The sequence below is a fragment of the Xyrauchen texanus genome, chromosome 10, assembly GCF_025860055.1.
Source record: "Xyrauchen texanus isolate HMW12.3.18 chromosome 10, RBS_HiC_50CHRs, whole genome shotgun sequence".
In the NCBI taxonomy this organism is placed as follows: Eukaryota; Metazoa; Chordata; class Actinopteri; order Cypriniformes; family Catostomidae; genus Xyrauchen; species Xyrauchen texanus.
Genome location: NC_068285.1, coordinates 36619776 through 36634117, shown reverse-complemented (window position 1 = coordinate 36634117; position 14342 = coordinate 36619776). Strand labels below are relative to the sequence as shown.

General features: G+C 36.8%; 1 protein-coding gene across 1 annotated transcript; it reads right to left on the bottom strand.

Moving 5' to 3' along the window:
* Positions 1 to 4711: 4711 nt before the first annotated feature.
* On the bottom strand, positions 4712 to 12679 carry LOC127651048 (neurensin-1-like). Its single transcript, XM_052136752.1, has 3 exons — positions 12617 to 12679; positions 11231 to 11417; positions 4712 to 8399 (listed from the first exon to the last, which is right to left on the bottom strand). The coding sequence occupies exons 2-3, from the start codon at positions 11372 to 11374 to the stop codon at positions 8079 to 8081; spliced, it is 465 nt and encodes a 154-aa protein (XP_051992712.1). The 5' UTR covers positions 11375 to 11417; positions 12617 to 12679; the 3' UTR covers positions 4712 to 8078.
* Between the last annotated feature and the right edge of the window lie 1663 nt (positions 12680 to 14342).

Below are 14342 nucleotides of genomic sequence, written 5' to 3'. Positions count from 1 at the left end.
GGATGACAGGAGAGGCATTACATCATCCCTGTTGTAAAAATAGACTAACAATCGCTTCTTGGGTTCTTGAAAGTGGAGCATTTTGCCACCTGTGTCCAAGCTGTTAATAGATAATGACATCATCTGAAACTGCTCATGGAAAGCAGGATTTGACACTCATTTGGACTGAATGGATAAAGTTGCTATGCAACATGACCATCTGAATTAGTCACAGTGCCCTTGAAATTCTCTTTCACTGTAATTCTTTGTTTTTTGGATGTCTTTAACATGAATGGAAGGAGCGGAGTCACATTTGTTAGATCTGGATTGTGCCTATTGAAAGTGTGAATTATTCAAGCGTGGTTTCTGTGAAGTCATTTGGTTATTCAGAAATAAAGGCCAATGCATAATCATTATGGTGACTATAGTTTTCACTGTGGATTGAGATGTATCTGTGAATCAGTGTATTTGCACTGAGTTAAAGACCCAAAGAAATCTGTGCACACAATCTGTGTGTGTGTGCATGTATATTACATATATATATATATATATATATATATGATTTTCTCTTAGCTGTTAAATATCTTATAGCTAAACAATCTATACAAGGATTGAATTAATGCAGAAAATGCATCAGATAAAAACACTGGAAATCACGAAATATAAAAATTTCTCTGAAATAATACCACAAAAACATACATTTACATTACTGGCATAAAAAGTCGGTAAATATTATAGTATTATTATTATTTTTTGTTTGTTTCTGAATAAATAACCCATTCCTGTTTTGTTTTTGTTTTCAAATGAATTACATAATGTGCAGATCAATCACAATTATTTGACAGCCCTGTTTATAATATTTCAAGAAACAAAACAGGAATACAAATTTATTATGACTTCCAAATGAAGATATGTATTAAAAAAGAATTATACATATTATATACTGTAATATAAGCATACAATAAATGTTATAATTCAGTCTGAACTATCCTGGTAATTCAAATACATTACATCATATACATAATTTGTGACAGACACGACAATACAAAAGGGACTTCAAAATATAGTTTTTCTATTTCCATATCATTGAACATAAACATATTATTGGCATACTTCTCTTCATTTTTAATTGTTGTTCTATGTACTCTTGCATCAGATGCTTTTGGAGTGTTATTTGCGTCACATTTCACTAGGTTTCAGCATCTCTAGTCATGAGCGCTGTTTTTAGAATGCTGTAAATGTCTCGAAATTCCTGAAATCTGTTGTGCTTGGTCCAGCTTAGGGCTGCACGTTTTGGACAAAAAGTCATATTGCTATTATTTTGAAAAATATCGTGATTGCGATTTGAACTGCCATTATGATGGTAATATTTTCCACATGTTCAACTGCAAAGAGGCTACTGGGGTTTTCTCATTTGAGCCCTCTTAAAAAGAACCAAACTGAGACCTTTTTTTCAGTTCATCCACAAACAAATAAATATATAAACAGTGAAACAAAGTCTTCTTCATATCCAAATGTTACCGTCCACCATGTACCCGTTTTTGTCCATTATGTGACAGGATCTCAGCCCACTAATCATCATCATTAGTTTTTGAAACACAGTCAACTTGAATATTAGGGATCCAGTCAGGTTTAACATCCGATACAATCTCCAATTTTCTTTTCATCTCATCAATCGATGCTGATCATTTAACTTTTATCAGCAGCTCTGTCAAAGCTGGTTATATGTAAGCTTTCTGCTCAATGTCACTTGTCACTGTTAGCAGAATTTCCCTGTTGGTAAAACCAGTTGTTGCCTAGTGTTTGCTGTCAAAAATAATGTTGATTGATTGAATAATGCAATAAACACAAAATATAATTTTAAAATATAAATGCTACTCTTTATTCTAGGCCTTAAAAACTAGTAGGCTTATGCAAACTATTCTTTACTGTATATACGATAGTCCTAAAGAATGAGGCTTAATGTCAAACTGAAGTTGAACTGATAACCCATTGGTAAATTCAATTTAAAGTGAAACTTTTGGTTAGTTTGTCACCATTTAATTTAATAATTTTTATTCATTATTTTATTATATTTAATTTAGTAATGCAATTTAATAAAGATGTTTGAATTATACCCCATCTTGTATTCTGCGTTATTATTATGATACATGTGCCTTGCGGAGACTGAGATGCTGCTACGTAAGCAAACAGAACCAAACTCAGAGCACTTCTGTTACTCTAAGCATGAGAGCGAGTTGTGGAGTGCAGAACCGTTCTGAAAACACCAACAATGCTCTAACTTAATATAGACTGCAGCGCAAATAAACTTTGAAGGGAGCAAAATATTTATTTATTTAATTCAATCGCAGCCCTTCCATTTAATAATCGCTCAAGGTCATATCGCAGTTTCGATTTTATTTTGATTAATTGTGCAGCCCAAGTCCAGCTGTCTTTGAATGCAAAAGCATGTCTGTGAAAGGCTGAGCAGCCAGCTCTCGTTGGTTTGACGTGGCGTGTCCTGTACAGCTGGAGCTGACTGCCCCCTGCTGCAACAGATTCACAAAAAACATTAACGTGGTACAATAGGATTGCATTTAGGTACAGGGACCATAATTGTTTAATTGCATAGATTTTTTTTTTAATGTTTCAGTTGTTACATTTAATTTATTTAATAACACTAAATTAAAGTGTATTAATTATAAAATACAACAGGAGATTGTATGACGACATCATCACAAAGGCTCTGAGGTCAATTTGCTCATCTTGAGCTCAGCTGTGTCTGAATCCACCAACCATTTGACAGCCCCATGTAATTCTATCACTCCGACCCCGAGACATGTCCATCCTTATGGAATAAATTGATATGATAATGATATGAAATATGGATGTTGATATTTGGAAACCATACATTTAATCTCGTCTCTCTGTCACTCTCCATGTATAATCACTCTCTCCGTGTGTTTGATGAGCAGGGAGAATTTCATTAAACTGCCGTTATGGACTTGTCTCATTCACCATGCCACAGGCTCTCTCCAAGGATCTGCCAACTTATATATGTGCATGCCGCTATTCATATATGCAAACATTTCTGTCAAATCCCTCCGAACCTGACAGCAGTGTGAACCCAATAAACCAGAGGCTGATAAGAGCTGGCGTCAGTAGGCAGAACTAATATTATTTGTGCAGTGGAAAGCGTTTATCTGTTACGGACTGAGAATTGATGGTTTTGTGTCACTTTTGTTTAATAATGATGTGGTAATCTCAATATGCCCACTGGCTTGGGCTCTATTAAAGTTCAAAAGATTATCCAAATTAAAATCTCATTTGAAATATTGCTTTTCCCAATATTTTGACTGGAGGTGGATTCTATTGGATGCGATATTTCTCACTTAGCAATCCAATTAACATTTTATGTTTGACAAACTGCAGCGATGGCAAATAGGAATCGGGCTGTGAGACTGTGAAATCGTATAATGGGTCTTTCAAAGATACAAAACTTACTGCAATAAAACTTTTTTAATTTCATGACAGACAAGGTTTCAATATGCTCCACAATATGATGACTCAAATATGGCTGTCAAACAACAAAAGAACAAAAAATAAAATGTTTCACTATCTGAGGAGTTGACAGTTGATGTCATACTCCTTATCAAGAAGACCGATTTTCATTCGCCTTCATTCACATTGCATAACACTGAATTAGCTCTAGTGATTGCTTGTGTCGTTAGTGTGTATCTTTGTCATATCATGGGTGATCACAGCACACTGCTGCCCACCAAAGGCACTGACTCTATTGGCAAATGAAATATTGGATGACTTGATGTGTTCAGCTGTCAGTTGCTCTGTTATCCCATTGCATATATTGCAGGCAGCCTAATATATATTTGATATATTCAGTTTTTTATAATTTACAGCCAGTGACTTCCACCACAAGCTGCCTTTCAAAGAAAGCGACACATATTCTCTAAATCCAAGAAAGATGATTACCAAAAAGAATGAACTGATGGATGTAATACCAATCAATAGGACACACCTGCTCATTCTTTATTATTACTATGCATATTTCCCCCTATGGCAAACACGTATAACATTTATTCCTTAACACTTACTAGTATGCTGTGTATTTTTGTTAATAGTTCTTATTTTTGTGGTTACAATTAAGCATTTAAATAGTGACTATGTATCGGTTTCAATTTACTAGTACTTGGTAAAAGGCACTTTTGACTTTATTTTCTCTCAAGACACCAAATAACAACAAAAACTACAGCAGTACTTTCCTTAACACCTGTTTGTCACTATACACTGCAAAATATTCCTGATTCATGAGACCATTGTGTTCTATGTCTTAAGTTTGATTTTGAGTTAATTTGATCTAATATTTAATTGTATTTTTTAATGTTGCAAATTTAGGTAGCTAATGAGAATTCATGATATTATCAGATTCCTATTGAGAAAAAATACTTATTTGTCATTTTCAGTTATGTTCAAGGTGATTAAATCAAAAGGCTTTTAATAACTCTCCAATAAGTGAAAGGATAGTTTTCGGGTAAAAAGCCCTCCTGTTGCAGGGGCTAAAGGCCACCATTAAAAAATCTTTTTTCTTATTTATTTATTTATGATATATATATATATATATATATATATATATATATATATATATATATATATATATATATATATATATATATATATATATATATATATATATAAGACTTTTAATCAAAACAACCTTCCTTTAATATTTCTATAATTTGGGGGAATCCCAGAGTTTGACATAAAGGGGAAATACCACTTTTGCAGCACAATTCAGCTGCAGGTTGTGATGGTAAGATAAGGAAACAAACACTGCAACAACTCTGGAATATCTGTAAATAAAGCAAAGCAACTGAGAATAAAATAGCAAAGTCTTCCTCATATGACATGTTTGTTATTTACACAAGCGTTATGGGAAAGTAACATTGCTGTGGAGAAATCTGCTTACTGACTGAGCCACTTATATATGGGAATAAAGAGTATGCCGCTTATAGAGTGCATGTAAACGGAAAGCTGTTTTCTCACAATAACCTGCTTTCTGGTGTCCATGTAAATATATTCAATACAGTACAGTTCATTAGATTAGTTCTTATTCCAATAGCGACTAGTATCTATTCCAGTTTTACTTAGCTAGACTTGTAAAATGTATTAAAGTATTAATGTGTAGCCATTTTGACCAGTCATTACATTTCACAAGTAAAAAAGCAGTAGTAACTAGTGAGATATTAAATGTTTCTAGAAACAATTGGAATAGACACTAGTGTCTAATAAATAAGCACTAGTTGGAATAGATCCTAGTAATTGGAATTAGTATTATCTAATGCAAAAAGACTGGTAAAACTGACAAAAAACAAACAAAAAAGTTTTACTCAGTATCAATAGGGAATAAGAAACAGTATTTTTAAAATGTCAATAATAATAAAAAAAGTATTTATTTGTGGTTGCCATTGGTTTGTGCAGTACAACAGTGTTCAGTACAGTATCTGTCAATGTTGCATGGTATTGCGTCAGATAATCGTTATACTTATTGGATAATAAGTGTCAGAGACCTCAATTATTTCATATTCTTCAAAGAAATGTATTAATAATGCTAGGTTTTGCAGCTGTTTATGGATAAACATCAATAAGCTTTTAACTGCAGCTTGAAACCTCAAATGCATCAGCATCACTCAACAGCGCCACAAGTTCATAAGTTCATTGAATTTCTACCGTGTTCAGTTTCTCAAAGCAGTGATTCATTTTCCACAGCTCAGTCAATGGAGCAGTTTCGTTTCATTTCCCCACCCCCACCTCACACCAAACAGACTGTTCCGGTGTCACAAACCCTCCATGAGTCCGTCTGTCTCTCCGCTTCATGCAGTCTGAGCCCATATACGCCTGAACACAATGACTTGTTTGAGAAATGCTCAGAGGATGATGTACCGACACATACAGTGAGGTGTCCGTCAATAACATGTAATAGACTAAGGCACCTGAGACACCACCTGAGTGCCGACCGCACATCATCACTCTATGGTGTTCACCTGGTGTGCTCGTTCTAAGCAAACATGTGTTAACAAGCTGCCAACACATTACAGGCATCAGCCACATGACTTAAAGCTTCAGACAAACAACATTTCTTTCTCTGTATTTCTCTTTCTTGTTTTCTGGATGTGCATAGATAGACACAGCAGAGTGAACGGCTCTTGATTGTGGCTCTACGTCTGGAGCACTGATTAATTGATTTTTAACAGCCCCCGTACTGTGAGCTATGACTGGAATATGAGCAAAGATGACTCACAGTGTGCCCTAGCAACTCAAAAAGAGGGGAAAAGAGAGAAATAGGTTTAATGGAAGCAGCGGATGGATGAGTCATACCTGGTTCCTGCATCTATTTACAGTCTCTTAAACACCCTACTAATATTCAGCGCTTCACAATATGATTGGTTTTTCATAAGATCGCACATCTTTCTGAGCCTGGTTTACTCTCATTTATACCATCAATGAATGCAAGCATAAACATGTTCGTTCTTTCAATAAATAAATAAATACATACAGTATATATACAAGGACAGAAAGAGATGTGGAAGAGGATAAGTACATAAGTCTCTAGTTTGAGAAATAGACACCTCACATGTCCTCAGCTGACAGCTTCATTGAATTCTACCCGCTCAACACCAGTTTCATGTACAACAGTAAAGAGAGACTCAGGGGTGCAGGCCTTATGGGAAGAATTGCAAAGAAAAAGCCACTTTTGAAACAGAAAAACAAAAACAAAATGTTAGAGTGGACAAAGAAACACAGACATTGAACAACTGATAATTGGAAAAGAGTGTTATGGATCTTAAACACATTGAGCTTTTGTGGTATCAGTTTCAACTTGTATCCGTAACATTGGCAGAACATCAATATTTTCTGAATACAATATCTATTTGACGTTATTAAGACAAGAGCAAAACAACAGATGCCATTGCTTGTGATTTGCAAATAATACAGGCCCAAAACCTACTCTAAGCATGTGCATGAACGCAAACACTTCATGCACACATTACACGTGTTATGTTTCGAAATCAATAGACCACAATACATTAGCAACACTTAAGTGAATAGCAACTCATCGAGTTTAACTGACATTTGAAGGTAACACTTTCATCCCCTTGAGGGCTGAAGTTAATTATCACCACAATTACTCAAGAGTGCACAATACACAAGAAAGGCTGAAACATGTGAACGCAGTCCTAGCAAGCTCGATTTTGTACATTGTTGCATTCCAATATATGTCAGATCGTAATTCATTACACAAGTACGCGATGCATTCCCAACGTTGTCGCAAGGGGTGCTATTGCTGACATAAGTGTGAACGGTTTGCTTCTATGGTGAGTTTTCTCTTTCAAGACAAAATCTGTCACAGTGGATAGTTTGAAGAGAATGTTACTGATAAAGTAAGTTAAAGGTGCACTCAGTAATTTACATTCAGTAAATATGTCATCATGTACAGTACTTACACTGACACCTAGTGGCCTGGATGCATCAAAAAGTGTCCAATAACAGTGTGGTTATGCGGTTAAGTGAGTAGTTTTTGAGTAGTAATTGGCTGGTCATGTGATACTAACATGGCTTCACCCATGAGGGGACCCTCTCATCTAGAATAAAACAGCTTTTATGAGGTTACTAATATGACTGGTGTCTTCATCTCATGTGAGTGCTCATGATTTTACACATATGTTTCAAAATTACAATTAAAAAAAACTTAAAGTTACTTTCTTTAGAAGTAACTTTTTGATGAGAAAGAAAATTACTGTGTGCAGCTTTAAAGACAATATACTTATTGCAACTTAAATGAAAAATAACATCCAGTTTAATTGCACAGAATTTTAAAGGTAAATCTATCGCCCCCTTGAGTAAGGAGGTTTGTTACCACTACAGTAATGCAAGATGCACACTAAGCATGTTTATTCAGACTGCACTTTGGTACGTGCACATGCGCAAAGTATGTTTCTGGCCTAAGTTTTTTCAACAGACATGTGTGCTTGCAATGCATTTGAATTTGCATACTAGCATAAAGTATGTTTCTGGCCATAGGCTCTTCACAAAATATATAAAAATTAAGACACTCCCAAATTTCTCATTGAAATAGCTGAGGAGCTTTTGGCATCGCTTTGACAGCTGGATACTTCCTGTTTTGTGGAAGTCATGAAGAAGTTAGACATCACGATTCCGCCTGCCAACAGGATTCCACCCAGTGTAAGAAGCCCCGTCCCAGCCAGTACGCACATGTGCAGCGACCGATTGTAGCGCATGGCCTGATGGTCCACAAACAGCAACTCCCCCTCACCGAAGACCTCAATACGAGTGGGGATGGCATAGCCCACTGTCATGACCACCAGCCCCACTGTCAGGATCACTGAACCAAGAGCAAGTGTGATCTGAGCAAGAGTAGGAGAGAGCAGTCAGACCCAGCCCTTTAAGAGATAGTTCACCCAAAAATGAAATCCCACACCCCTGACTTTGTTTACTAGAACACAACAGGAGATGTTAGGCAGAATGTTACCAATTCTCTGTTCACTTTTATTGCATCTTTCTTTTTTTTTTGTACAATGAAAGTGAATGGTGACTGAGGTTTACATTCTGCCTGACATCTCCTTTAGGGTTCAAGGGAAAAAAAAGAGTCATATGTGTTAGGTACAAAAAAGGTTTGGAGAGTGAATAATGATGACAGAATTTTCGTTATTGTCTGAACAATCATTTGAATCAACATCCTGCAGTAGAAATGTTGCTTTCTAGAGGTTGCCCTGGGTTTGATTGACCATTAAGATCAATTCATATGTCAGATGCACACCAAGAAACTGCTCTCAAATCTGTTTGCAGGGAGGGTCTGAGCTTCATAAATCCAATCATAAAATTAACTGCTATTGATTATCTATATGTTATGGTGATAAATAGCTTCCGGTGGTAGTAACTTTGATGATGAAAAGCATTTTGCAAAAGTATGTTGCTTAAAAAAAGAATATTTCATGTTCAAAACAAGTTAAGCTGAATTGAAAGCATTTTTGACAAACGTTGATTACCACAAAAAAGAATGTCCAAAAATCTGCGTTACGGTGAGGCATTTACAATGGAAGTGAATGTGGCAAATCTGTAAATGTCAAAATACTCACTGATTCAAGAGAAAAGCCACAAGACGTAAATGATATGCATGTAAACACGATGTCAGTGTGATAAAATCACTTACTAATGTTTTCTCTGATAAGTTGTTTCCATTTTTACAACTTGGATGCCATGATGATATAACGCTGTAAACCCTAAAATGACCACAAAACAACAATTTAAACACTCTACAGCTCAAATAATGCACAAGTTTAAACTAAAGTGTTAATGTAATTGATTTTATAAAACTATAAGCTTCACTTTTCTGTCATGAATCCTTCCAAAAGTTTTCCCCATTTACTTCCATCATAAGTACTTGACTTTATCCTTGATTTTGCCTTTTAAAAGAAAAGGAGGCATGAGTTGAAATTATAATTTATGGTAATCCATATTATACCACAAAGGCAGTCAATTGAGCCTAACCTGTATTGAACCTGGAATATTCCTTTTAACTTAAATTTGAATAGAAAAGTTTGTCCTTAAAGGATTTACACTGACACCTAGTGGTGTGGATGCAGCATCATTTAAAATCACTAGTTTTCAGTTTCAGATGCCATTGCAGAAATTTTGTATTCACAGTCAGCCATGATTATTTTAACAATGATTGAAAGTGTCAAATAACAAGAAGGTTACTGAGAATGAGTACTAAACTGCTGGTCATGTGATTCTAACATGGCAGCCCCCATGTGCGGACCCACTCCATGTAGAATAAAACAGCTTTTATAAGGTCACTGATATGACTGGAGGTTAAACTTTTTTAATGAGGAAAAAATTACTGAATGCACCTTTAATATTTGTATTACATTATCTCATAGGGCTGGGGGATAAAACGATATCGATATATATCACCATAAAGAAAATCCACGATATTTACTGTGCGTCGCTAAAACACAAGCAGTTCGGCTTTCTCAGGCTGCGTTTCCACTGGGGCAGACGGAATCCGCTAAAAGGCGCTCAAAGCGCTAGGAGAGTGTTTGCTCCGCACCGCTGCCAATCCTAAAATCCACCTTTCGAGCATGACGCTCGGCTTTCATAGGAATGAATTGAAAACGCTCTCAGCTTTGCTCACAATGCACCAGTGATAACATAGGGTCAGACTGGATGATCTTGCTAATGCTAGCTGCCTTGCTAACAATTAGGTTACATCAGACACCAGATTGAATCCATCCGCACCGCAAGACTTCATGACAACGGTTGTGCTCTCTCATCGTCTCTAGTGAAGAGCGTGACAGAACAACAGTGATGTGTTCTGTAGCACCAAACATGCATCATTTCTGCCCTGTCCCGCTCCGCACATGTCGCCTCTTTTCCCTGCATGTGTGTAGACGTGAAGCGCTGCATGAGTTAACATGGTTTCAAAGCACCTTTTAGACCATAACGTTTTTCCCTTCTAAATGTATCTTTATTAATCAGCATGTTACGAGCCTTTAATAATAAACAAATCGAATAAACAAATCGATTTCTGTTCTAATTTTGTGAAAATTAATTAGATGTCTGGAATGGATAAGGAAAGACTAAAATTACTAGTTGGTAGACTAGTCTCTCACTTTAATGAAAATATACAAATGTTTTTACATTTAAAAAAAAAAGTTCTCTAAATGTTCTCTCGGGACACCCCTAAACCCACATTCAGCATCATTCCACAGTCACAAGGGCGTCTATGCCCCATACTTGGGTATCTGAATCTAAGGAAATATAAAAAATATTTCATTTTAATGTAAAAATATTCCAACAAATAATAAAATTGGTAAAAGATCCCACATACCCCACTGTTTTGGCCCCCTCTGGACCCCTGTGCAGTTTTGTAGAGACTATTTTGACTGTTTAGAATTTATTTTTTCTTCTTTTCTTCTGTCAACTTTGTAATAAAAAAAGAAATTGCAATGTGTAAATGTATTTCGTGATAAATATTGATATCGAACAATATGAAAATGATTATCATGATAACAATTTTGGCCATATCGCCCAGCCCTATTATCTCACTGCGCATGTTGTCTAAAAACTCACTTTAGCAGTGACAATATTTGCAATCTTGCATTTCCCCAAGTATTATTTTGCTTAAAAATTTGGTATTTGATTTGATACCAACAATAAAACGTCTCTCCAATACCTTCCAGAGGCCTGAGCTCCAGCGCAGAGGTGAGCTCTGGTTCTGAACGTCCTCCTGCTGCTCCCTCATCGAGGCTGTGCACTCCTCGTAGAAGTGGTGTAAATAGGAGTGTACTCCGAAAACACGACAGCCTGAGTCGACCATTTGACCAGACCCACAAACCTTCGAGCAAGAGACAGTCTCAGACCTGTGATTACAATCACACAATCATTGCAGGCAACCCACAAGACAATCCTTGAATATTGAGAGGAAAAAAGTTATTTCCCTCGCAGCCTTTAATTGTCATGACAGTGATCTGAGAAAAGTGGACTGCAATTTAAGGCTGTTTTTTCTTTAAATGTGTTTGAATGTGGAAACACTTATCCAGTTGCTGCAGCTGCTTCTGAGATCCTCCAGTTCTTAATGAGATCTCAATTAATTCAGACTTTATGTGGTGTGTTAGATACAATACAATATTTTAAAGGCCGTTTCAATAGCTGCAACCTAGCCTTGCATAAGCCATCACTTTCATCAATATGTTTTCTCATTTTGCCATCTGATCGGGATATACTTCTTTGGAATGTCAGCAGAAGGCTAGTTTCTATGCTTATTGTAGCTGACATTGGCTTAGAAGTGATAAACCACCCACTGGTGAATCATACTCTCTCTCACAGCGACCTAAGCACCCCCATCCCCTCATGTAGGCTCTCAAGAGCATCATTACCTCATGCATACTTCAACTATTTAAAACGAAAATCTTTCTACGTGAATCCTTCCACACACTTCAGTGTAACATGTCACAGATCTTAAGCCTTCTCTCATATTAATCTATATAACTACTAAACCCTGTGTCTAAACCATCGTGGCTTTGGATTAAAAATGCAGTTCAAACACAGAGAGCATATTACTGACATTACACATTAGCTTGAAGGAAATACCAATAAACACGCAATTATCAAGTTGTTATGAGATTGAATCAACCCACTGTTTATGAAATACTCGAGCTGATATGAACAATGCAACTGATTCATTCCTGACAGCTGACACGCAAGATATTTTGTTTATCTGCAAAGATCTATATCCATTGTCTCATCATTTCTGAGTCACACGTATATGTAAATGCGATTGTACACAATCAGTTTCATTGACAGGAATAAACATGCCAATAAATACAAAGCTAATAAAGACCATTTAACGCGTCTGTGTCATATTATAAATCACAATGGCAACAGCACATAAAAAACCAGTCAAAGAATATTACAGATACGTCGTTATTAAAGCTCATTTAAATTACGTCCCACATTAAATTTCATTGATACAGCGGTCGCCAATCTAAACCGATAGGCTGAATCTTTGCAAGTGTATCTAGACATTTTAATCTATAAAAGAGGTCAATTAAAGTACTACCGAATTTAAAGTATTCGATCCCTGTCGCTTCTTTACGCGCTTCCCATCACTCGCCCGCTGTCTTCACCAGCCAAACTCTATGATTCTAAAATCTATTGATTCGCGCACATTGCGCATGCGCTGCAGACAAATTTGACAAGCGAGACACACTGTTGCCTACATGTTTTCCGTTTTATTTACGAATTGGGCTTTAGTACACTTAAATAATAATTAAAAAAAAAGGGCAATTTCTGGAATGGAAAGACAAATAAAGGCAATAACTGGATAAAAATGCGTAAATATTTGCAAGCAACTATTTTTTGGTGATGTGCTTTGGGTCATTTGTTATGATGAATCTGTCTAGGGCTATAAGTGTCTTTCTAAATGTTATCTGTTGTTTGAACCATTTTTTCTTCCTTATAATTCAGTCACAGCAGAGGAGAAACATCCTGACATCAGTATGGTGCCAGCACCATGCTTTACTATAGGAATTGGTTAGGATGAGATGTAGGTCTATTGGGCTTCAGGTGCAACAATTTACACTCTGCCTATAGTCAGGTCTATTTTGTTCCCCTGACTATACTGCCTTTATCATTTAATCATATAATCTTCAAGATGAGAAAAGGTGAGAATTTCTTTTGTCTTTTTTTTTCTTTTTTGTAATAAGAGCTCAGTTGAAAAAGAGGCATTTAGCGCTTTCATTCAATTAAATTGGTTTAGAATGAGAGAAAGAGGAAATTTCCATATATTTCCTTACAAGTTTGACAAAAGGTCACTAAAAGTACAAAAAACATGTCATCAAACCAATCATATGCAATTTAAGGACTTATACCTATGGATTTGTTTAGCTGTTCTTTTCTTTAAATGGCACCTTAAACTAAACTGATTGGTAATAAAATTAAAAAGCTTTTTTAAATCAAGTTGGAAAAGGGGAACTCAAAAACTAGAATGTCAAAGTCTTTGAGTGGTAGCTTTCCCAGCAAATCAGACCTGTCCATGGTGCTGAAGTTCTTGAATGACAGTCTATTACAGTTCCCCTTCTGTCACTCACTCGAAGTTGTGTCGATGTAGTGACACAAGGGGTCACTCTTGAGAGACCCGAACACCTCTATTCTTTTGAAAAAAGGCCAATGAGAATTGGCAAGTGAAATTTGCATTCCACTCCCCCGGACATACGGGTATAACAGGAGAAGGAATGCCCACTCTCATTCAGATTTTTTCTTCGCAGCCGAACGGTTGTACTATCAGCAAAATGAATACTGCTGCTGTTCCATTCACCTCTTAAGAAGCATATGCATTTGGACATATGGTGCATTTCCAGCGGCTTTCTCTTCTTCTGCACGACGAGTGCAGATTTCGCCCCTGGGCCCTTAGTCAGCGCTAAAAGAGTGAACATTCCTGCTAAAGAGTATATTTTCTCTATTAGAGCACACACATTGATGTTGAACATCTTTTTAAAGGGGCGCACCATGGGTACACAGAGGTCCCTCAGGTGGATTAGGCGGTTGCAATGCACCTGTGTCTGCAAAACAGCGCCACCTGGCGGTATCGTCCGGCACCTGTAGGACTACGTCATCTCTGTCGTCCAAAGCCTATAGTGCAGCTGGACAGGCCGCGCTCACCCTGCAGGCCATGGCCCTCCTGCAGGTACACCAGGCCAAGGCAATAAAAGAACTGCACAGGGGTAGTCCTGGTCCCGATGTGCTGCAGGAGCTGCGTTTGGCAACCGACCTCGCCCTCCAAGCAA

Excerpts from the sequence above, each read along its gene's own strand:
- LOC127651048 (XM_052136752.1), bottom strand. The coding sequence starts at position 11,374 with ATGGTCGACTCAGGCTGTCGTGTTTTCGGAGTACACTCCTATTTACAC. Across the intron at positions 8,400-11,230 it reads GGAGCTCAGGCCTCTGGAAG|ATCACACTTGCTCTTGGTTC; the intron begins GTATTGGAGAGA and ends ACTCTTGCTCAG.